Genomic DNA, 22,963 nt, shown 5'->3' on the forward strand with positions numbered 1-22,963 from the left:
TGGAGGAGCAAAAATCCAAAGTAGAAAAATTGGCTCAACCTATGTCAGCCCACAGCAAACTGCTATGGGATGTTAGAAACAATTCCAGAATCAGAAGTGGCTGGAACACAAAAGAAAAGAAAAATATTTAAAAAGTTACTTTCTCCCAGGAAAATGTTAATAATTTAAGAGGGTGAGGCTGAAACGCAGGCCCTGCAGAGGATTCTGATAAAGTTAAACCTGGCTCAGTCACACAGAATCACAGAATGGTTGAGGTTGGAAGAGACCTCTGGAGATCATCCAGTCCAACTTCCCTGCTCAAGCAGGGGCATCTACAGCATGTTAGACAGGATCTCATCCAGGCAAGTTTTGAATACCTCTACAGAAGGAGACTCCACAGCCTCTCTGGGCAACCTCTTCCAGTGCTCAGTCACTCTCATAGGGAAGAAATTCCTCCTCATATTTGGGTGGAACTTCCTGTGGTTCAGTTTTTGCCCATTGCCTCTTGTCCTATCACATGGCACCACTGAAATGAGTCTCCTGACTCCTCTTGACACATTCCCTTAAGGTATTTGTAGACATTGATAAAATCCCCCCTCAGTCTTCTCTTCTCCAGGCTAAAGAGGCCCAGCTCTCTCGGCCATTTCTCATAAGGCAGATGCTCCAGCCCTCTGATCATCTTCGTAGCCCTCTGCTGGACTCTCTCCAGTAGCTCCATGCCTCTCATGTACTGGGGAGCCCAGAACTGGACACAGTACTCCAGACGAGGCCTCCCCAGGGCTGAGTAGAGGGGCAGCATCACCTCCCTCGACCTCCTGGCAACACTCTTCCTAACGCACCCCAGGAGACCATTGGCCTTCCTAGCCAGAAGGGCACATTGCTGGCTCATAGTCAACCAGCACTCCCAGGTCCTTCTCTGCAGAGCTGCTCTCCAGCAGGTCAGCCCCCAGCTTGTACTGGTGCATGGAGTTATTCCTCCCTAGGTGCAGGACCCTACTCTTCCCTATGTTGAACTTCATGAGGTTTCTCTCTGCTCAACTCTCCAGCCTCTCCAGGTCTCTCTGAATGGCAGTGCAGCCTTCTGGGGTATCAGCCGCTCCTCACAGCTTGGTATCATCAGCAAACTTGCTGAGGTGCACTCTGTCCCTTCATGCAGGTCATTGATGAGTAAGTTGAAAAAGATTGGACTCAGTACTGACCCCTGGGGGACACCGTTAGCTACTGGCCTCCAACTAGATTGCACCATTACTGTAAGAGATGGCAACACCTCTGTGCATACTATGGTTTTAACATTTTTCCCTCCATATTCTTCATTTCTCTTACTAAACTAAGCAGTATTTTCTTTCCAGTATCCAACTAGTGATCTTGCAGAGAAGTACAGTAGGTGTTCAAACCCAGACAAAACTGATAGGCAAATATACTTGATATCAAAAACACTGCAGCACAGGCATGATCTGAAAGCAAAAAAAGACTGGCAGAATTTAATTCTTGCAGAGACAAAGACATGATGCTTGAAACCTGAAGGATTGTACTTCCAGCTTAAAAGGACAGAAATCCAATTATCGCTGCAAGTTTTAACTCTATGTTTTTAAACTATCATTTGAGACCAAATGCTTTTTCTGTCTGATGCTGCTATGTAGTCACAGTACTGGATTTGTCATGTCATAATTTTCCTAGTGATAGTCTATAGTATGCTGTGATACCACGTTACTTCTGTGTAAGGTCAAACAGAAGGTCACAGTGCACAGTGAAGAAGAAAATCCATCTAATACATAACTATTGTCAGCATTGCTATAGAAATACAAGAACATACTAACTTGTGTTTCTTTTTCATGTGCTCAGTGCTTTTCTTCATGAGTTTGTTATATCTGAAAACTTCTCATGAAAGCTTTTTAAATTAACTTGCTGAATATCTGCAAAGTAGTCCTATTTGCTGATAATCTTCATATAAGAATTGTAAAATATCCTCCTAAAGAGCAAAAAGAAAGGGTGTTTTGCAATGTTTATTCGGTACTGGAGATCTGCGTTTTCCTCTTGCTTGTTAATTTGACTTGCTCCGGCTATCTGGAACTCCCTTCCTGTTTCCCTCCAAGACATTGAGTCACTTCCTTTCTTTAAATAAAAAAACCCTTTCATTTCTCTATAACTGATGATGGATTCTCTTTCAAGAATTCTGATAAAATCAACTGTATTATATATAGATTTTCATATTCTAGATGACCAAAATCACTGCAATTAGATATGTTAAAATTAGAGGTAGAGCACTCTGCCAGTACTAAGAATTTTACGAACTATTGAAAGTAGTTCATTGTCTAAGAGTATATTTTAATGAAATTTTAATCTCTTGTTTAACCAACAGATGGGAAATTTTAAATTTGCAGATGAAATGATAATTTTTTCAAACAACTTTTATTTGTTGTACAAAGAATGCAGATTTGCAACATGAAAATGAAAGTATATTTACTTTCCTGGTATATAATAAACAAATGCACAGAAAAGTTGAATTTTGCTCTTAGTAAAACATTTCAGGCCCATTCATCTACTGGTAAAATGGATAAAATGCCACTGAAGATTTCACAATCACATTCAGGTCATTACATCTGGCCTGTTTTTTTAGGGTAGATAAAAGCAAAGGATTGTTACTACTTTCTTAACACAGTTTACTACATTGACGTTAAGCTCCTTCAAAATGTAAAAATCTGAGAAATTGTATTACTGCAGTTTGCAGTAATACTTCATGTTTTCCCCCATTTACTAGCTGCTAGAAAAAAAACAGAAAGTATTGTTAAGATTTTCTTTGTATGTACTTATACTGTGCTGATGTAAGACACTGGGTAGACATATCAATAGCTAAGTAAAAAGACTGAAGATGTCAGTTTATTTATTGTCATGGTCCAAATTCACTGCTGGTTCAAGGATAATTGACATAATTCTAGGTGAAGTTCAGGATTCAAATCTGAGCTTGTTGAGCTAAATACTGGTTTATACTCTGTCCTACATAGTGTAATATAAATTTCAGTAAGGATGATTTGAGCTGCCACACCAGTTCTGTCTTTATTTGTATATATACAGTCCACGGACTATGACAGAGCTATAACTATAAAACTGAGTATAGAATTTAGCCATTTACTGTATGGAAAAACTGACTTATCTGTTTTATATTTAGCAATATATTTATTTTAACTCATCTGTCCTGCTGCCTTTATCCATTTATCCTGATGCCAATGTGTTTTATTACTATATCACTTCAAAAGAGCTGATCTGAAACATATATAGATAAATTGTCATCAGAAAATAAAAAAATTCTAGGGAAAAAGAATGAAGCCTAGAGACCTTACAGGTTGCTATCTGCTTATTCCTGTGCTGTGAAACTTTGTATCGCTATAGGGATCATCAATGTTGCCTTCATTGTATTTAAAAATTACTTTTCCCTTTCCATATTTCCTTTAGTCATTTCTGATTGAGATAGGGATTACTGATGCCTTTGTATATACATCCTTGCTGAAATCTAACCTGGAATTTACTGTGCCCTGAACCAGGCCTGCAGCAGGCACAGAGGAAGGCAGCTACTGAGAGCAAGGGAAGGGAGCAGGAGCTTTTCTGGTTGAGTTAAGGAAAGCAAGGGATGGAAGAAATGTGCTCTTTTAAAGGGAACAGAGATTAAAAAATCAGGGAAAAAAAACAATTTAAATAACAGGATGTTAGTGAGTAGTGGGAATACTTGAAGAAACTTAGACTATAAGTTAAAAGGAAGTTTCTAGTTGTTTAGAAACTGAGATTTTAGAATATCGTTCCTATACAAAAATCAGGGAAAATCCATCTTGCCTTCAGATCTGGGGTTTAAGCAGTTTATGAAAAGAAATACAGATTTGTGAGAGGAGAGAGGTGCGAGTGCTGCGACCCCGCGGATTCCCTCCTTCCGCACGTTGGTCCTGTCTGGTTTTCCGGAAGGTGGCCGAAGGCTGAGTCTGTCCTCTGAGATGCAGCTGCTCCCACCACATCACTACACTGAGACATGTGTGCCAGGACCCCTCCCAGGCTTTCCTGATGCCAAGCTATGGAAAAAAAAGGTTCATTTTGCTTAATGGCACTACTCACACACACGTGTACCTTTGCGCACATTGCATCAGAGCAGACGGGGCTCTGCAGTGATGAGAGATTTGTTGTTCCTGAAGTTATATCTCACCAAACCCGCAGTTTCCTCGCGCTGACTGTTTCCATGAACTAATTTCTTTAAATAGAGACATATGGGAGGATAAATCACTAGCGGGATAAAAATCCCTAATAGTGTCAGAGAAGCATAAATATAGCATTACAGGCCCTTTTGCTCTCCTTGTCGTGGCTGTATAGGCGGAGTTACACCCATCACATGCCGTTTTAGTCGAACTGAGGGCCTTGGCCGAGGCTCCATCTCCGAGCAGAAAACAAAGAGCTAATACACAGAGAGATGCGTGAATTTCTGCTTCGTGAACAAGCTGCTGTTTTTTTTTCCCGCAGAAGTTGCACAACATAAACCCAAATTTTACCGATGGTTAAATCCGCTCGTAAGGCTGATTCACCGGGGCGTGAGCGGACGAACAAGCTTACCTTTTCGCAAAACGCCTCCTCCCCGCACGGGCACCGCGTTGCCGCCACACGCTTGTTTTTGTTTGGTTCCGTTTGGTTTTGGACAAGTTATTTCGCGCCGCGCTCGGTCAGTTTGGGGAAAGGCTGCTCCTCCCCCCTCCCCCCCCCCATCCGCCATGGCGTCCCCCTCCTGGGCCGAAGCCTCCCGGTTTCCGCGCCGCTGCTGACCCCTCCCCATCCCCAAACACCCCAATACCGGTGACCGAGGCGCCCCGACACGGCGCAGCGCTGACTCACGGCTGGCGGCGGGGCGGGGCCGCGTCACGGTCACGGCCGCGGCGGCGGCGGCAGCGCCCCCCCGCGCCCCCCCCACCCCGGTTCCCCCTGCCGCGAGCCCGGGGGCGGGGCGGGCGCCCCTCCTCCCCCCTCCTCTTTCCCCCTTCCCCCCCCCGCCCCGCCACGGCCCCGCCCCGCATTCTCTGCGCTGAACTTTCCCCGACTTCACCGCCCTCCCCCTCCCCAGTTTCGCCGCAGCCCGCCGCGCCCCGCCCCGCCCTTCTCTGAATATTCATGAGCCGGCCACACCTCCTCCTCCCGCCGGCGCCGCGCCTCACTGGCTCTCGCCGGCGGCTCGCGGGCTCGCTCGTGGCTCCTATTGGCCGGTGGAGCCGCCGCTCGCCGCTGGCCCCGCGCGGGGGCGGGGCGCGCGGCCGCGCTCGGCACCGCCCCCCCCGCGGTGACTCAACAGGGCGTGGAGGCTGGTCCCGCAGCGGCGGCGGCGCAGCCCTCGCCCTCCCCCCGCGGCAGCCACCGGAGCCGGCAGGCAGAGCCCAGCCCAGCGCCGCGCACTCATTGTTCCGCCAGCTCCGGGCACCATGGACGAGCTGGACCAGTCCCCCCTGGTCTCCTCCTCCTCCTCCGGGCCGGTGCGGCCGCAGCAGCCGCAGTTCAAGTACCAGTTCGTGCTGGACGACGAGAAAGACGAGGAGGAGGAGGAGGAAGAGGAAGAGGACGAAGACTTCGACGAGCAGCTGGAGGTGATGGAAAGGAAGCCCGCGGCGCCTCCCGCCGCCGCCGCCCTCCCCGAGCAGCCGCCGCAGCTGCTGCACCTCGGCGGGGCCCGCCCCGCCGCCTCAGAGCCGCCGCAGCCGGAGCGGAGCCCTCCGGGGACCGTCTCGTCCTCCTCGTCCTCCGGCGCCGCCACGCCGTCCCCCGCGCAGGAGCAGCCGCCGGCCCCCGCCCGGCCCGCTCATCCCCTGCCGACCAAGCCCGAGCCTGCCGCCGCCGCCGCCCCGCGGAGAAGGGGGTCCTCCTCCGGCTCGGCTGGTGAGTGCCTCCGCCGCGGAGCCGCCCCGGGGGCGGGTGGCGGCGGTCCTCGCCGCTGGCCCCGGCCGGGATCCCTTTGTCTGCCGCCCGCCGCCGCGCTGGGGCGCGGCCCGCTCCCGGGCTGGCTGCGCTCCCCCCGCCGCCCGGATCGGATCCTTTGGGAAAAGGGAATTTTTTTTCTCGCTCCCTCCCTCCCTCCCTCTTTTTCCCCCCTCCCCCTTCCCCTCCTCTCTTTCTTATGTTAATGGCGGGAGGGGGGAAGCGCCTCCCCGGCTCCCGCTGGCCGCCGCGCCTCGCACATGTTCCGCCCGGGGGCGAGGCCACCGCGCCGCGCCGCGCCCCGCCCGCCGCCCCGGTCCGCCCCGCCCCGCCCCGCCCCGCCTGGCAACGGCCGCGTCGCGCGCGCCCGCCGCCGCGGGGGTGGGCGGCGGCCGGTCCGGAGGTAACGGCCGCAACGGTCGCTTTCCTCGCGCGCGGAGCGTGTCCGCGCGGCCACCGCCGCCCGCGCTCCCGCCCCCGCGGCGCCGAGGGCGCCCGAACGGCAGCGCGCGGCGCGGCCTGCGGCAGCGAGGCGGGCGCGCCCGCCCTTCTCTTCCCCCTCCCGCGGGCGTCCGGGATGCCGAGACGCCCTGCGTCGCGGACGTGCCGCGGCCCTGCGGGGAGGGGATGGGGGGGGGGTGCAAATGCTCCTAATCTCTTGTCGCTTCAAATAAATCACCTTCCCGGGAGGGGTGAGGGATTAAGGAGCAGAGCTCCCTCCTTTCTGAAGGGAGGGCATGCAGCCAGGCGAAAGGCGCCTCGATGGGCGGCCCTCCGGGCGGGCCTGGCAAGGCGTGCGGCCCCGCTGTGTGTACGCCTTTGCGGTAACGCTCCTCCGCTTCGCACAGCAAGTCCCGCAGAGTGAAAGTGTAAACGAGTAAAGTACGTATGCGAGCACAAAAGGCATACAGAAGGCACGTTGCTGTAGGTGTGGTAGTACTGGAAAACGTGTCAGTCTTGCATTGTGCATATGCCCCTCCGCTTGAGCTCCTGGACTGTCACAGGTAGCCAGAGCTGTGGCTTGGGGCTGTGTGAAGAGAGCACCTCCACTAACAAACTGGTGTATTAGAATGCATGCTACCCACCGAGCAAATTTCAGCATTGCTGAAATACCGAAATGGTGTTTGCAAGGTGTCTAAATCCAAGGGCTGACCAGGGATGACTGATTTGTGGTATGCTGGTTGCAGTTGTACCTTGGTTCCACTTGCATTTAGTTTAAAGTATGAGAACTAACCTTAGATGATTAAGATAATGAAAATGAGGAACTCAAGGTGCTTTCTTGTGATGAAAGTAGTTTCTTATCTTAATTGCTATTGTCTTACTGGTGCATTGCATCTATTTTAAAGATGCAGGATTTCCATAATGACTTGATATTAAGGTATGAATAAAAGCAATACTTATGGTTTAATTAAAAAAGCCTGCAACACAATAAAGTCTTTGTTAAACATGGATTAAATCTTGTTTTCTGGGAGTTTTCACAGTGCATTTGTGTATGTGGGAGGACCTCATAGTTATACTATTTCCTTTCAGGAGGTCTGAATGCTGCTGTTTTGCTACCTCTAATGTAACAGTATGCTGAGGAGATTTTTTTTTTCATCTCCACCCTTTGGAGGGCATATAATCATACAAACTTGCAGAAGATTTATGAGGAGGGATAATACGTGATAGGTGAATAGAATTTTTTCTGGATAAATGGTTTGGGTGGAGCTGTGGAAAGTTTGAGCAGAATGGAATGAAGGAACAGGATCAATCAAATCTTGCTGTTACTTTGAAAAGTAGGGATAAAGGAATGATATCTAGAGCTTTCTTTTTTTTTTTCTTTTTTTCTTTTTTTTTTCCTCCCGACTCTGTGATCCCAGAAAGGGAAGGCAAGGAGCAAAATATTTCCTGAAATATTTCTTCTTTGTAAGAATAGATAGTGATGAAGACTTATTTCAAGTGTATGAGAGCTGGGTGGTGTTGTTGAGAAGTGATGTAAAAGACTTAATTGGAGGGGACAGAATTCATCGGCAATGATTAACTTAGAGCTTGGTCTTTGGGAGGCATGACTTCCAGAGACGGCGTTGTGGCACAGCTATGATGCTTGTCTAATGATTGGTTAGGACATAATAGGGCTATATTTTAAATGAAAACAAACTGTGTGACAAAAGTGTTGTCTAGACATGTCTAGACTACTTTGAACCTTTGAACCCCTCAGATGGAGGAGTATTTTGTGTGTTAAGTATGTTAGGTATCCATTAAAGAATCTCCAAAAAAAAAAAAAAAAAAAAAGCTGATGTTTAAGTTTCATCACCAACTACCTAACTGCCTAGGTGTAAAACCATCCCAATCAAAATATTTAATTGACTTCAAACTAGTTCAATTCCAGTGTTCCTGTGAAAGTGACAACATTAAATTGTAGCCACCCTTGCACAAGCCCCAGACATCAGAACGGGTAGTCATCTGTGATGCTTCCTTTTCTTAGGGTTATGGCTTTATTTATTTTCAGCTCTGTTATATGGATTTAAGGTATAAGTAAGAAATTTAGTTCATAATTTAGAAAATATTCCCTTCATACTTAGAATTTCAGACTTTGATCTAGTGAGGTTTCCAGTCTAAATAACTTGGAAATTGTATTTCAAACATGGAGAAAGTAGTATTGCCTGTAATGAGTATGTGAACAATAGCAAAAATTCTTTTATCTGCAACAGTAGGCCATGGTGCTGCTTTTTTAGCAGTGCAACAATAGAGAAAATATATGAGCTAGTTTATGTCCCATTGAAATGTATTATTTATGTATATAGTGCTGTTTTAAAACCTAGCTGATCCTCAGTTACAGATATGTAGATATTTATAAATATTCAGCATCACTGTTATAAGAGACTGTGACATAATTATATGCTATGCAAGTCTGTGGCTGTACATCAGCAGGCTACCTTCTTAAGAGCTAATATAAATATTTGTAGGAGAAGAAAATGAGCAAGATAACTGCAGTAAAACTTCTGCTCTCCTGAATACTTTTTTTAGGTTTCTTACTGTTACATGGGAAGCAATGTTACGGAAATGTTTATGAAATGATAGTTGAAATTGAATTTTTCTTGTTGAGACTTTACTGTTTAAATCTTTTGATTACCTAAATTTATATGAGATGCAAAGAAAAGTATATTCAAGGTAGTCGATCGTGGTAAAAATAATACATGCTTTTTTTTTTCTTGGCTGTGCAAAGGAAAACTAACCAGTAAACTGCAATGAGAAGATACTACTTTCTGTCTTTAAAGGCTTAGATCCTAGCAGCACATAGTGGTGCTTGCAAAGGCAGGTTTTATATCATTTTATTCAAAGAGGTTCTTGTAATCTGAAATTAAGCTATGCACTTACAACCAAACAGGCTGGCCATACAGAGTGACAGACTAGCATATGCAATGAATGGAGATGTCTCCTTGTGTCAGTTGCCTGTAACTCAACCACAATTTAGTATGCACACAATAATGCTGAAGGCTGAGTTTATTAATATAGTCTTGTTTTTCATTCAGTTTTATAGTGCATGGTATTAATTCATCAACGTGCAGGAGAGATTTCAAACAGTTTGTTTACGTGCAAGATCATGTCAAGCAAAGGTCAGCAGGAATGGCATTCACAGCTCCAAGCTATACCAGGAGCCACCAGCTATTTTGTGGTAGAGATCTTCCCCAGCAGGCTGACTCCACCTGCAGCAGGTGATGGTGAAATGCAGTGATCTATACTTGTTTCTTTTCACTACATGGAATGTACCTTTTATCCTGCAGTAGAAATATTTGCTTGCTGAGATCCTGTAATTTTGCATTCTATCCAAATTCTAAAGCAGCATGTATATATATATTTTTTTCTGTCTTACTGAGTTTCCTGTGTGCTACCAGGAATACACAGAATCATATTGAGAAGATGAGTGGATTTTAAGGACAGAATGCAGCATGATTTGAAAATACGTGGCTGTCCTAGAATATTACCACTCGTCACTTTCATTTACATCCTTCAGTAATTAAAACATATTCCTGTTGATCTTCAGTGTTATGTCCCTCTCCCCTTTCTTCCCACCACCGTCGCCAATGTCTTAGTAGAACTACAAAGGAGGTTATTAGCTACATACATCCAAGCTAGAATGTGACTTTGTTCTATCGCTTGTTGTCCCTTACAATTTCACATGGAGGAGATCAGCAACCAGCAATCTGACTCATTCAGTAAAGCTGGTATCTTCACTTTCCTCTTGTGTTCCCATATGTAGGTGACTATTCAGTAAGAGATCTTTCCTTGTTTGGTTTTATTTTTTGTTATGTGCATGTACATTGTCTGGCACAGCAGGACCTACTTCTATAATTCAACTACTGTAAGATATTCTAAAGGCAAAAAGCTAATTCTTCTATTAACCAGAAGCATGTGTGAGGATAGTCCTGCTGAGTTCAACAGTACATGTGCTTGGTGTGTATTCCATGATTTGCTTTCCAGGATGAAACTACATAGTTTGCACCTACCATACAATACAGTCCTCAGGGAAGTTTTAAATTGCATTGAGAGTTTCTCCCTTGGAGAACAAATCCTACAAATGAGAAGTTTGGAGACAGCGAAGAACTATCGGTTGTTTATTTTTATTTATTTTCCTCTTCCTCGGTATATTTAAGAAAGGAAGTTTGCAGCATGTCTACAAAGTGACAGATCTCTTGGCCATACTGTTACGTAATTGCTGATGAATGCTGAACTTCTGTTACCTTGTTGGACGACCACCACCACTCTTGCACGTCAGTCGAGGGCAACATTCAAGACTCCTGGTCAGCAGTGTTCAGCAGTTAGTACAAAGTTGCTAGGAAAGCGGCAAGTTCTTTTGCAACAGTTGATCTACAGATGGCTTAGAGATGACTGGAAGTTGGAACATAAAGGCCTATGGTCATGAAACTCTAGCTGTGCAGCTCAGAGGAGAGAAATATACTGTGATTGTTAACAACTGGCCTGGTGGGGAGAAAAAAAAATCTTAAAAGTAGAACTGGTACTGAAAAATCTGATTTCTGAGCAGCTCACAGTTGCATCTGGTATTTCAATAATTTGCCATGCATTTTCCTAGTATAACTTTTGAGTTGGTGTATTGTGAGAAATTAATTTTCATAGTTTTTCTTCTTCCTCTGGTGCCCAGTATGGGGAGGATGCTGGTTTCGGAGAGTATTCAGTTTGAGAGCTTGGCAACTTAGAGGAAGTTGCGCAGCCCTCATGCGCTTAACTCTGCTGACCAATTTTTCCATGCTACTGGTATCCAGAGGTAGGATGCTTGGAGGATATGCTTGATACTGGCAAGACGAAAGGAGATGCAAGAGTGCTGTAGGTCCTTGTATCTGGCTGCTGCAGGTGCTTCTGGCTGTGTCCAGTTTCCAAAATTCTGTGATAGATTTCTTCACTGAAATTCCTCTTGCAGACAAACTGTAATTACTCAAGGCAGAAGTTTGTATGTGCTGTGCTGGCTTCCACAGTGGGGATTTTTTGTTATTTATCTTGTTTTTGAAGAATGCAACATCATAAAATTTGCTATTCTAAGCACTAGCAGTGTGAAGCATTCCTGCTAATTTTGGTCTTCAAATGTAGGACGATTTATTTATCATTTTGTGTTCCTCTCTTCAGGTTTGTCTAGAGGAATGCTCAATTTCACAATAGATGTTTAATTTACACCTCTAGGAGCCTGTTTAACACAAGTAATACTAGATCAAAGTTATGTGATCTGTTCTTCAGATAGCTACCATTCCCAGTTGCTCGCCACCAGACTCGAGCAGAGGTAGCAGCTTCATCTGCCTGTCCTGATGTCTGTTTGGCCGCACCCTCCTGCTTGGTTGTTCCCTTCAGATTAGTTTGACCTTAGAGTGCAGAGAAGGTATTAGAAAAACAAAGACCAGTTAACCTATAGCTTGAGGCAAATCTTAGTGTACTTGAGTTATATGTTTCTTTGTTTTCTGTTAAAACAATATTTTGAATGAAATAGGCTTATTTCTCGCTTTTTTCTTTTGAGTTAGCATGTTACTATAGTAACCATTAAATTTAGATACAAAAATTAGCAATGCTTAGTTCACTTATCTGAAAATGTTCCTTAGGTTCTGGATCTTTCAGAAGCAAGGAGATACTCCCTGCTCTTCTGCTAGCTAGAAAACAAAGCAACATGTGTAGCCTACAGATAAATTCCTGTCCTGAGGTATTCAGAAGTGCTTAAGTGCAAAGCAGAAAAAGAAGTCATTTAACTATCAAGCTGCATTAGAAATGAAAGAAACAGGCTCTCACTGCCAAGTGAAAAATAAAGGACTGAGAGACTTGTTCTAAGTAGAACAGACAAGTAGGTTTTCGTACTATTATTTCCATATCTGACTTTGTTTTCCCCATTATTTTTTTAGTTGCTTTGTTTCTCTGTTTATTGCCTTCTAATGTGTAAAGAAGGCATATATTTTTTTTAATTTTTTTAACTGACCCTTTCTTTTTTTTCTCTGTGCTAATGGTAAGAATACCAATTTGACCTTCTCTGGTTTTGCTATGAGGCTTGCTTTTTATCCTAGGAGTGTTCTATAAACTTTGGCTTGTATCTTTTTAATGAATGGAGCAATCATGTAGAACTTCATCAAATAGGAAGAATGTGTTTGTTAAGGCATCTTTAAATAAGACACAAGACTGCAATAAACATAAACATGTTTATATATAACAATAATATATAACAATGTTCTCAGCCTAAGCTTCTGTTTGTCACAAGTCAAAATCTTACTGCTTATCCAGTGATTAGTTTTTCATGACAGTTCTTCTTGAACTATGCTATCCCCTCTTCTTCTGACAGAAGATAAAATTATGTAATGCTTATCCACCTCTGACCTCTGTGTGTGATAAGCAAATGCCATATAAACAGATGAAAGAGCATGTGCAAGGCCTCCAGAAAGCAGGTTGTAGCATGAGAACTGTGAGGAACAGAAAACAAGCTACATCTGGCAGAAAGAAGCATCTTGTGGTGGTGGAAGAAAGATTTTTTCTTTTGATATGTATTCGTGTACCTTGAACACCATTTCTCAAACTGAAGACAGTTTCTAGTGCACACTTTTTTTAAAAAAGTCTCATCTTTATGACAGGAAAATCAATTTTCTCATGTATGCAAGTTGTATCTAAGTGACAGAAAAATCTTGAAGTGGATAGTTTAAACTTATATTGATGAAAATCTATTGCAGCTCAATAGCGTAGTGCTACTTATGCCTGAGCATCTTTAATGAAGGGGAAGACATCAGGACAGTATGTATGTAATGTTCAGTTTCATTGCAATGTAATGCTCAGTTAAAAGATATTTCTATATGAATATTAGTGCCCCTAATGAATGCTCAAATATCTGTTTTTTTCCCCTTTTTTGAAATGAATGCATCTGAAACATCAATTTGTTTTTATTTTACAGGTTATACATTCGTAGGTCAGAGGCTTGTCACAGAAGGTAATGTGTTGTGAGTAGATGCTAAAAGAAATCAGCAACATCTCCTTCAAAGATTAATTTAGCTAATAAATAAATATATTCTGCAATCATAATTTCGTTAATCTAAATATTAATTTATTTAATTGTGGGAAAAGCAGAGAAAATTTTCTTCTGTATGAATCAAAGAAAGGAAATCTTGTGATTGGTACCATCTCTGAAATCAATTGGATTAGGTTAACATAATCATAAGACTTCATGGCTTTGTAGATCACCTGCTTTTGAATAAGTGTGGATGATACTATTTTATCTTTCTGCTTTTAGCAGTACCAGAATTCAAACTTGTTTTTTACTTCAACATATGGTTAAGGAAGAGTTATGTAATGTTTTTAGAGGAATGATTTAGTATTTTTTGGTGACAAACGTTGCCAAAGAGTGAATACTTATCCTCAAAGCCATGTGCAGTGTTGCAACTGGACATGTGGGTTGGTAGTTGACTTGATTGTTTCTCTCTATTCCATCTTCTTTTTTATTCTGTATATTTTTAAAAAAATCAAAGTTAGTAAATACAAATGTTGAGTTTGTGAATATCTGCTGTTATTTAAGATCTCTAGTTTCATTCCAAGTCTCACTACTGAATATTTACTTTTAGTTGTGATAGTGCAGTATTTCATTTTTGTTATCTGACTATAACAAAGAGAGTTGTTTACCCACTTTCTAATACTTAGTCTGTAGGAAGATGGAATTTTTGTGATTAGACCATTTGATACAATTGGGGAAAAGGACACGAACCCTCAGGGCACAATTAATGCAAGTGATGGTTTTGTTGTGTGTCACTTTCACATAACTTTTGTCCAAAAGCCAAATAGTTTATCTTCATCTTTCAAAGGATTTAACTTTCCATATAGCAGCTGTGGATTGCTGGTGTGTGTGTCCTTGTGTTTCTGAGAATTCCTTGTTCTCTTGTGTTACAGTTGACATAAGAATAGCAGAATTTCTCTGAAACTGACCTATGAGACCTTTTTTTCCTCTCTCTTTCTTTTGCATTTTTTTTCCTCCCTCTTATACATTGAATAACAGAACATGCCTGATAAGAGATACAGTGGCGCTAGTATTGATGAGGAACTGGTAATAGGAAGTGGCATATAGCCCTATCCTCCATAAAGCTGCTTGGATCCTGTCCATAGTGTTGTTGATCAAAATGGTTGCAAGAGTGAGCTGAGGTTCGCAGTCAGGTCTGAAGCATTTAATGGTCTTTTTAAAAATGTTCTTGTAATGGGCACTCATTTTGGCAGTCTGATAATTGTAAGGGAGAGAAGGTTCATGGGGCCAAAATTAAAGCACCTTGCTTGTCCATCTGTTCTTGCTTTGATTTGCAGCTGGGTAGTGCAGGAGAATGGTTCTCTCTATCTCTTGTTGAGCTATAAAGTAAAAAGCATGATGAAATAGCATACCTTACCACTGTTGCTGTACAGTTTGATATCTGCAGTGCTGAGCAATTCACCTCAGTTGTCACTTTTCCAAAAGAGAATTAAAAAGAAGTTGCTTTAGAAATGACAAATAATAGCTTTAAGTTGGACAATACAAATATGATTTTGAAGAAAGTCTGCTTAAACCAATTTAGTTACAGATCTCTGCTTAAGCCACTGAAAATGTCTACTTCTGTCTAGAGAATTATATTTCTATCAACTGAAGTAAATTTACTTAGATTATCATTGTTCAAAATACATGTTTTTAACTAGCTATTCTTCACTGTCTTACCTATTTCAAATAACATAAAATCAGAAGTTTCTATGCAGCATAGCAACTCATTTTGCAAATGGTGTATCATCTCAGATCTTCATGGAAACTACTGCAAAGTGATAAGACCTACAGTTTTGTAAAAGATTTCTGATAACTTCTCTCTACTTGATCTTTGTTAATTATCAAAGTTAATGGATCTTTTTGAGATCCTTGCTCTGATGCCTTCGAGATGTTGGAAATAGAGCTCCTGTTCTCGTTTAACACTTCAGCAATCTGTCTGCTGTAATAGCTTGCATATAACTACATTCCTCAAAAATTTCAAAGTGGTTTAATCTTTTGTCTCCTAAACTGGAAACTTCTGTTTATAAACTATACATATAAACTAAACAGAGCTGAATGGGAAAACCTAATTATTTGTTGTGGCTCTGCAGACAGACTTAGTGATGTGAAAAGATACTACTAGCAGTCAAATATTCTTTATCTTGAATTCATTAAATATTTGGTAAAATATGTAAGAGCATTTGCTTTGTAATAGATCACTTAAAGGAGTTGCCTAGGCAAACTCCATTTATGAAATTCTTCTGAAGCTGTATGCCCTCGTTCCTTTTTCAGTAGGGGAATAAGCATCTAAGAACTTTACTCTCCTTGCATTTGTTTAAATCTTCTTTCTCAAATGGCCATGTAAGTTATCTTTGAAACTTTACAGCAAGAGGTAACAACTTAATCTGAATTTCATAATCATTTGATACCAGCATGGGGGGGGGGGGGGGAGCAAAGGAAAGTGGCAGTTCCTCCTTGTGATTCTGAAGGGAGAGGGTATTGAATCAGCCTGAAAGCTTTAAGGCTTTTGTAGTTCTGGAGTCTCTAAAAGAGTAAAACTTTGTAGTACTGCTACGTATGTATGTTTTGCTTAGATAGTAGTTGGAGATCAGAAATGCTCCTTGGGGCAGGCTTCACTGTGGACAAATTAACAACTAGATGCACTGAAGAAGCAGGCAGATGATTTCTTTTTTCTATCAGCCTCAGAAGAATTGCTGCAAATATCACTTTCATGTTACATGTGAGTAATATCACAGCTGTAGTTCCCTTGAGTAAACTGACTTTGCCATGCATTCTTCTACTGTTAAAATTTATGTTAACAAGAAAGGCCACTCAAAATCAGAGCTCCATTTTGGATCTGTAAGAGAAAAATGCCTACTAACCAAAAGGGCAGGAACTGTTTTTTTTCTAAACAAAGAACAAGTGAACTGGATTCTTAAAACCTTTATTCTTGCCAACTGTTTTTTGTTGTTGCTTGTAGAACAACGTGCATTCTACAATAAATTAATCCAGGAAATGAATTTTATTTTTGAAAGACTGAAACTGCCATCAAGTGCTATCTAGTTATTCCCTATAACAGTCACCTATTAAAGCTAGTGCATTCCTCAGGATGAAGGTTACTGTCTACATTTATACGTAGGAAACAAAATACTTTGACTTTTTTTCAAAACCAAGCTCTTATATACAAATGGGGAAGTATCAGATCAACAAACCTGCTGCTGACATTTGATGTCAGCAGTATTAATTCCTGTGGCAGAACACATTCTAAGTTTTCTATTCTGTGACTAGGCAGAAGAGCCCTCTGCTTTCTGGTTTCCTTTGGCAAGGATGTATTGAAGAAGCTTTATTTATTTTCCTTCTTCCCCTCCACCATTCGTAAGTTGCTTTCCTTGGAGCTGTCAGTATACTTCCCCTCTCCCCCCCATTTTGAACTCTTTTTCTCTGGAAGTTTTTCCAGCCAATCTTTCTCTCTTAGTTGTCTGGGAAATCTTTTTTTTTTTTTTTTTTTTTTTTTCAATTCTGTATCCAAAGATCCAAAGTGTTGGTATGAAATATTCTATGAAATGGTTTGAGTTCATACTGGTAAAATCAGTTTCTTGTAACAATGCTGGTTAGTGGGGAAACCAGCAACAAATTAAAATGGGCTTTAAAAGGATGTTTCTTTGTCATACTGGTGTCTGTTGGATTTTTATTTTTAAATAAAACTGTTTTTTTGTTGGTGGAACTTAGTTTTAGTTGAAACCGTAATAAATAGTTTTAAAGCACAAGTGTTCATGCTAATTAAAGGAGAAGCTACAGGTTTCTTTCGAGAGTAATTGAAGTTCAGATAAAATTTACAGAGTGTTTTTTTTATATGTTGGCTAACATAGGAGTGCAGTCAATATGAATTGCTTTTGTGCATGGATGTATTCTGACATTCCTTAAATGCTTCTCCTTTCACATACGTGTATGTAAAGAAAAAGATCCAGAGGAGTGTACTAGTGAACCAAGCTGTTAAGTTTTTGCCTGACTAGGCAAACAGCACTCATCAACTGATGCGTGGGTGTTTGTTTGAATAAAATACTAATATTCGGTTGAATGCTATGAAAAGATCACCTGTCTGCCTAAAAGTTCTCCTCAAAAAAATAGTTTGTATTACATTAATAAACAGTATAAAGGAATATCATTCACAAAATCGATCTTTTTTTAACCAGAATACTGCAGCTAAATCATTAAACTGCATCCATACAAATTTTGGCAGACCAAATTTGTACTAAAGGCTATTTTCTCATGGAGATCTTCTGTTAATTTCTAGGCCTCATTCTGCTGTATTTCATGAAGCAAAATCTCTTTTGATGAAAATAGTAATCCAACAGTTCATTTTACTGAATTTTTTCTTTCGTGTTACAAGTCTTCAGTTTTTACTTAATCTTTTTTTGTATTTGAGTGAAGTTTTGCTATAGCTGCTTATGTTAAGAAAGGTATTTTGAATATGAAGCTTTATTTCAAAACGTTTTAGAGCTTGAGATATTCTGAAAAAATACATATTTTTCTTGATGAGAATTAATTTTAGTAGGTTTTTTTTTTTTTTTTTTTTTTTTTTTTTTTTTTTTTTTTAGTTTAAATCACTTAGTTTCTGCCCTTGATATGCAAATACAAAAACGCCAGCCTCAGGGATCCATCCTACAATAAATCCTACTTGCAGTTTTTTTACAATTAAAAAAAAAAAAAAAAAAAAAGGAAAGAAAAAGAAAAAATGAAGTAGTACAGATTTCTGGCAGGATATGCACAAACTCTTTATAATGCTATCTTTGAATCTTTTGTTTGACCTGTAAAACACCTTAACTTGTAGCTTTCCCAGCATATTCAGATTATTACTCATTATTACTATTGCTAATTATGATGATGGAGCTTGTGAAGGGGAAACTGCTAAAAATGAGGTTCCAATCTGATTTTTTTTTTATTGTATTTAAAAATAAATTTCCTGGGTTTGTTAAGTTGAAATCTAGATAATAGTTGCTCTTTTCACTGAACTGAGCCTGTGGTGCTAGAACAGAGCAAATATACTGAGGGATCTGCAACAATGTGTTTGACATGTAACCACAGAAGTCTCCACTACTCCCTCAAAATGAATGACTTGTCACAAATTTATACCTGTATGACATTCTCCAAATGCTTTCATATATTGCAAAAGAACAGAGTGCACAGGGACTTTCTATGAGGATGGCTATTGCTTGCAACTGTTATTAGTGTTGCTGCTCTCATGCAAAAGGCAGGAAGAGGCAGTTGGCTCTTCTGAGTGGTATGCAAGTGCTAGCTGAAGTGGCCTGCATACTGCTTGTGGTATGTCCATCAGTCTGGGCAGTCGTGCTGTACACCAGACTGAAGTATGATTGATGCTGCATTTTTTTCCCCCTTTTATCTACCAAAGGACACACACAATTCTGTTTCCCAGAAGCTTCTACCTCCAACTCTTGCATCAGCAGTAAAGATTCTTCAGTGCAAATGTCATTGCTTGGAAAAAATACCATTCCCTTCACTGTCACTTCAATTAAATATCATTTGAATTATAGTCTGAAAGAGTGGTTCATATGCTCTCAGATAGCAGCTTTACTGATGTGGTAGCTGTAAAGGTTCTACTTTGTTCTCCCTACTCCTCAAGAGTGACTATCGGGGCCAGAAGCAGGAAAGTCCTTGTATCTTCTTCCTTTCAGCAGGAAAATAGCAACTCTGATGTGAGTAATGGGGAAAGTGGATGATTCTCCTCAGCTGCTTAGGAAATAGCACTTCTGTGTAATGGCTTTTTCTACTCTTGGGTGTAGGCTTAATATCCTTATAGTATAAGAATCTGGGAATTCAGTGACTGAGTTGGCTATTGTACATTTCTGTGTTGAGTATATTGAAGCTAAACATGAAAAAGAGTTCCTGCAGTGTGCTATTTTCATGAACCACTCCAAAAATCAGTGCTAGCACTCCTAAATCAGTGTTCCTCAATAGAAACTGAAACCTCTCTAGGACTGTGAAGCATTTAAAAGATTTTTGTTAAGGCTAAAACTTTTGGTGGAGGTTGCAGTTGGCTTTTGGAGACCAAGTGTACTGTACCTTTGAGGTCTTGTTGCACATTTCCCTCTCTATCTCCTTATCCAGTGAGCTCTGTTTTCCTTCTTTGTCCCTTCTTTTAATTTTTATTTTTTATTGTTGACTTTGCTTGGTTTTCCTTTCTTCCAGTGGTGAGAACTACTGTCTCCTTGCCTGTTTCTGCCGGGGTGGGGGTCTGAAGTCTCTTCAAGCTGCACAGCCCAGTCTCATCAGGTGCACCCTGCTTCTTGCCCCTCTATCCTCTGCTGTCAAGCAGAAACTCCTTCCAGCAAATAAGTTATGCTGCTCCAACATAGTCCCCAGGAGACTGGACTATGTGGCTTTGGGGAGGGAAGGAGGATTATCCTCTGGTGTTACCAGCTCCCTGGTGAGCTGCTGCAGTGCAGGTCCTTGGAGGCTTTGGACCTTGTGAAGAGGGGTGCAGTGCTCCAAGAGGAGTGTGCCATGGGCAGGTAAGAGGTTGGGATGATAGATTGACGCAGACTCAAGAACGGAGTGTGAGGACACTACAACTGCATTTAACTGCTAAGTGATTAGCTACTTCAGCACTATCAGCATCTAATGCCTAAATACAGCTCTGTATGTACGGTCAGGAAATGCTGCTTGCTGGTTGGTGTAGGGAAGACACTGAGGGAAAAAGGGAAGTCTGATCTTTCTTGCTGCAAAGCCTAAGGCTAATTAGCCTGACATCTAAGGCAGACCACTGGTTCTTGACATGCTGGGTATGCTAGAAACTGAAGCTGACAGATAGATAGATAGAGAAAAACATTGTGCTCTTAACTACAATGTTATGAAGAAGGCACAACAGCTCTCTGGACTGATGGATTGGTCTCAAGCTGACTTCTCGGTGAAATTCTGCTTTCTAGATCTATGAATCAGTGACTTGCTAACTTGTCTGTGGGCCAGTGGGCCCTGCACTAGCTTGCTTGCAGAAGCAGCAACATCTTGTAGTAGAGATTCGAATGTGTGAGGGTACACAGAGTTGAGCATCTTCTGGAATAAAGGCCATACAATGATACTTGGCAATGTATTGATGAGCGTTGTTCTCTGTGACCTCCAGTTTCACATATTGATTAGTTGTCCTCCAATGTGATTTTTATTCTTGAAAACTTTTGCCACCATTAAACTGAACACTGTTTTAACATGTTCTAAATTTGGGATTGAGGTTTCTTTGTGTGATCCTTAATAGGAAAATGCAATTTCTAGAAAACTGAGAAGTCCTTTTAGCTTATTGGGAGTTGAGGAACCTTCTAAATATTGAGTCCTACATTCCAACTTTATTACTCTGTTTTCTCGTATCTTCCATGTTTTGTGGATTATAAGCATCACTTGAGGATGAACAATGTTATGCAGTTCTTGAAACAAAAATAACTGTACATTGTGACAGGAAATGTAGGCTGTGAGGAGACTTTTTGGAAAACTACTCTCAGGAGTAATTTGGGTAAGCCAGGCAGGTCATGAGTATCTTTAAGTGACATAGTTATTACAGAAAATCTTGGTTCGATGCAGAAACAAAAATTACTGTGCTGGTTCATTACGTGTGTGCTGCTGGGCCTAAAGGATTTCTCATTTTTGGCCTTTCATCTTTTTTAAAAAATAGCTTTTTTTACTCTATGACAGTAAATAAATAAATAAAAAGCTGAAAGTGCACAGAGTCAGCACTTAAGTTCTTAACTCTCCTAGTACTTTGTCCAGGCAAACAGCAAACTGAAGACAGTTGAAGTTGTCTGTAATTGAAATTCAAAATCTAATTGTAATGCTTTAACACAAACTGTAATTAGTCTTTAACAGCATTAGTTTGAAAACTGTGTACTCTCCAGAATGAAATATTTCTATTTAAGTGCCATTACATTAATATTAAAATAGCAACAACAAGCCACAGTGGATCAGATAAAAACACTGCAGCTGATGTAGAAATACAGAGGAGGACTCATTCTGATCTGTCTGGTTCATAATAGCAGTTGGCATTGTTTACAGTTAAAAAAAAATTGCTTCTACACTGGGATTTCATTAAATGTTTCATGCAGTTCTGTAAAACATTTTAGTTGTATGCATTTATTACAGCTAGCCTGCAATCTGAAACTCTGGGATTATCTGGCTTCTTTCCTTAGTGCATTTGTGATGTGGAGTGACTTTGTAGCTTAGTAGAAAGGTTCTCTTCCCTATATTTATTTAGCTCTTTGGGTGGAAATTGGGGATCTGGGATTTTCTTATGTAAACTGTTAAGGTCAAAACAAATTTAGAAAAGCAAAATATGCTCCATAGATTATGCCAAGGAGCAATTTAAAATAGTGCCTTCGTTTGGCAGTTTGTCTACATTACAACATAATGCAAATAATAATAATGAGTGCAGTCATTTATTGATACTTGTTTGGTCAGTACTGGCATGCTTGACCAACTCTCTGTTTATGGATGGCTTCAAAACTTTATGCAGTTTTAACTTCCCAGAATTTTTAGTTGAAAGAGTCTCTTTGTTACTGCTCTTTTAATGCAAGTTAGTAGGAGTTAGGAGACCCTCTGAAAAAAAGCTTGTTAAGAACAGTGTGTCAGTATCAATGGCAGGCATGTTTATTTTGTACTGCTAGAGATACTAAAGCTTCTCAGTAGTGTGGAAGTTCAGAGAATGAAAATAGACTAGTTACTATGGCATGTCTTATCTTAAAATCAGTCCCTGGCTAGAAGAGTATAGAAGCCTCAGTTACTTTGACAAAGAACCATTGTAAATGGAGAATTCTGAACACTGGCTCCCCTGACTTACCTGGCTTATATCTACATCCACAAAGAGCCACGGAACTAGATGTTGGTTGTACATCTGTTGATTTACTGGGAACTTACTCCTTTTTTGCTTTCTCCATTTTTCAACCTACTTAGTCTTTATTTCTGCTGAGGTTATTTGTTTGTTTTTCAGATGAGACCCTTTTTGCTCTTCCTGCTACATCTGCGCCTCTGATGCACTCCTCTGCAGGCAAGTTCTTTCTGCTCGCCTTTGTCTACGTCCTGCATTTCTGATCAGATCTCATTAACTTTTTCCAATTAGTCTGCATTTACTAAAAGTCAACATGGGTCCAAGAATAGCTTCTATTTTTTCAGTTTTAAATTTTCAGTTGATCTGTTCAAGACTTTAATATGCATTAATTTCACAGTAAACAATATTTTATGAACAAGACAGAGCCATCTGTGAATTCTTGGACCCTTGATGTAAGAGAAAAATTGATACTGTTAACATGTTAAAACATAGTTGCTTTTACTGATTTAGCAGAAAGATTAAATCCATAGTAACTTTCTGCAGTATTTTATATAAGTAAAATCTGTGTCTGTATTAATTATTCAGTGGTTTTTCTTTAACTACATTGTCCACCAAATTCCCATTACAAAAAAGCAATTAATTGGCATGCACATTTATGCATATATTTATGCACAAGCACACTCGCATACATGCTCTGTCTGCTCTCTCTCCCCTCCACCCCCTGCCCCTTTTGTTAATATTGCCTG

General features: G+C 41.2%; 1 protein-coding gene across 12 annotated transcripts in view; it reads left to right on the forward strand.

Moving 5' to 3' along the window:
• Positions 1-22,963, forward strand: part of RTN4 (reticulon 4) — a 68,660-nt gene that overhangs the window by 12,183 nt on the left and 33,514 nt on the right. For 4 of the 12 annotated variants that reach the window (XM_062571676.1, XM_062571672.1, XM_062571673.1 and 1 more), the window contains exons 2-3: positions 13,319-13,354; positions 22,380-22,436. In XM_062571676.1, the coding sequence (XP_062427660.1) occupies positions 22,421-22,436 (16 nt within the window). In that variant the 5' untranslated portion in view covers positions 13,319-13,354; positions 22,380-22,420. Of the gene's footprint in view, positions 1-5,286; positions 5,872-13,318; positions 13,355-22,379; positions 22,437-22,963 lie in introns of those variants that run through there. The other 8 variants (XM_062571669.1, XM_062571670.1, XM_062571671.1 and 5 more) reach the window with 4 other exon arrangements.

Source organism: Rhea pennata, chromosome 3 (genome assembly GCF_028389875.1).
Source record: "Rhea pennata isolate bPtePen1 chromosome 3, bPtePen1.pri, whole genome shotgun sequence".
Classification (NCBI taxonomy): domain Eukaryota; kingdom Metazoa; phylum Chordata; class Aves; order Rheiformes; family Rheidae; genus Rhea; species Rhea pennata.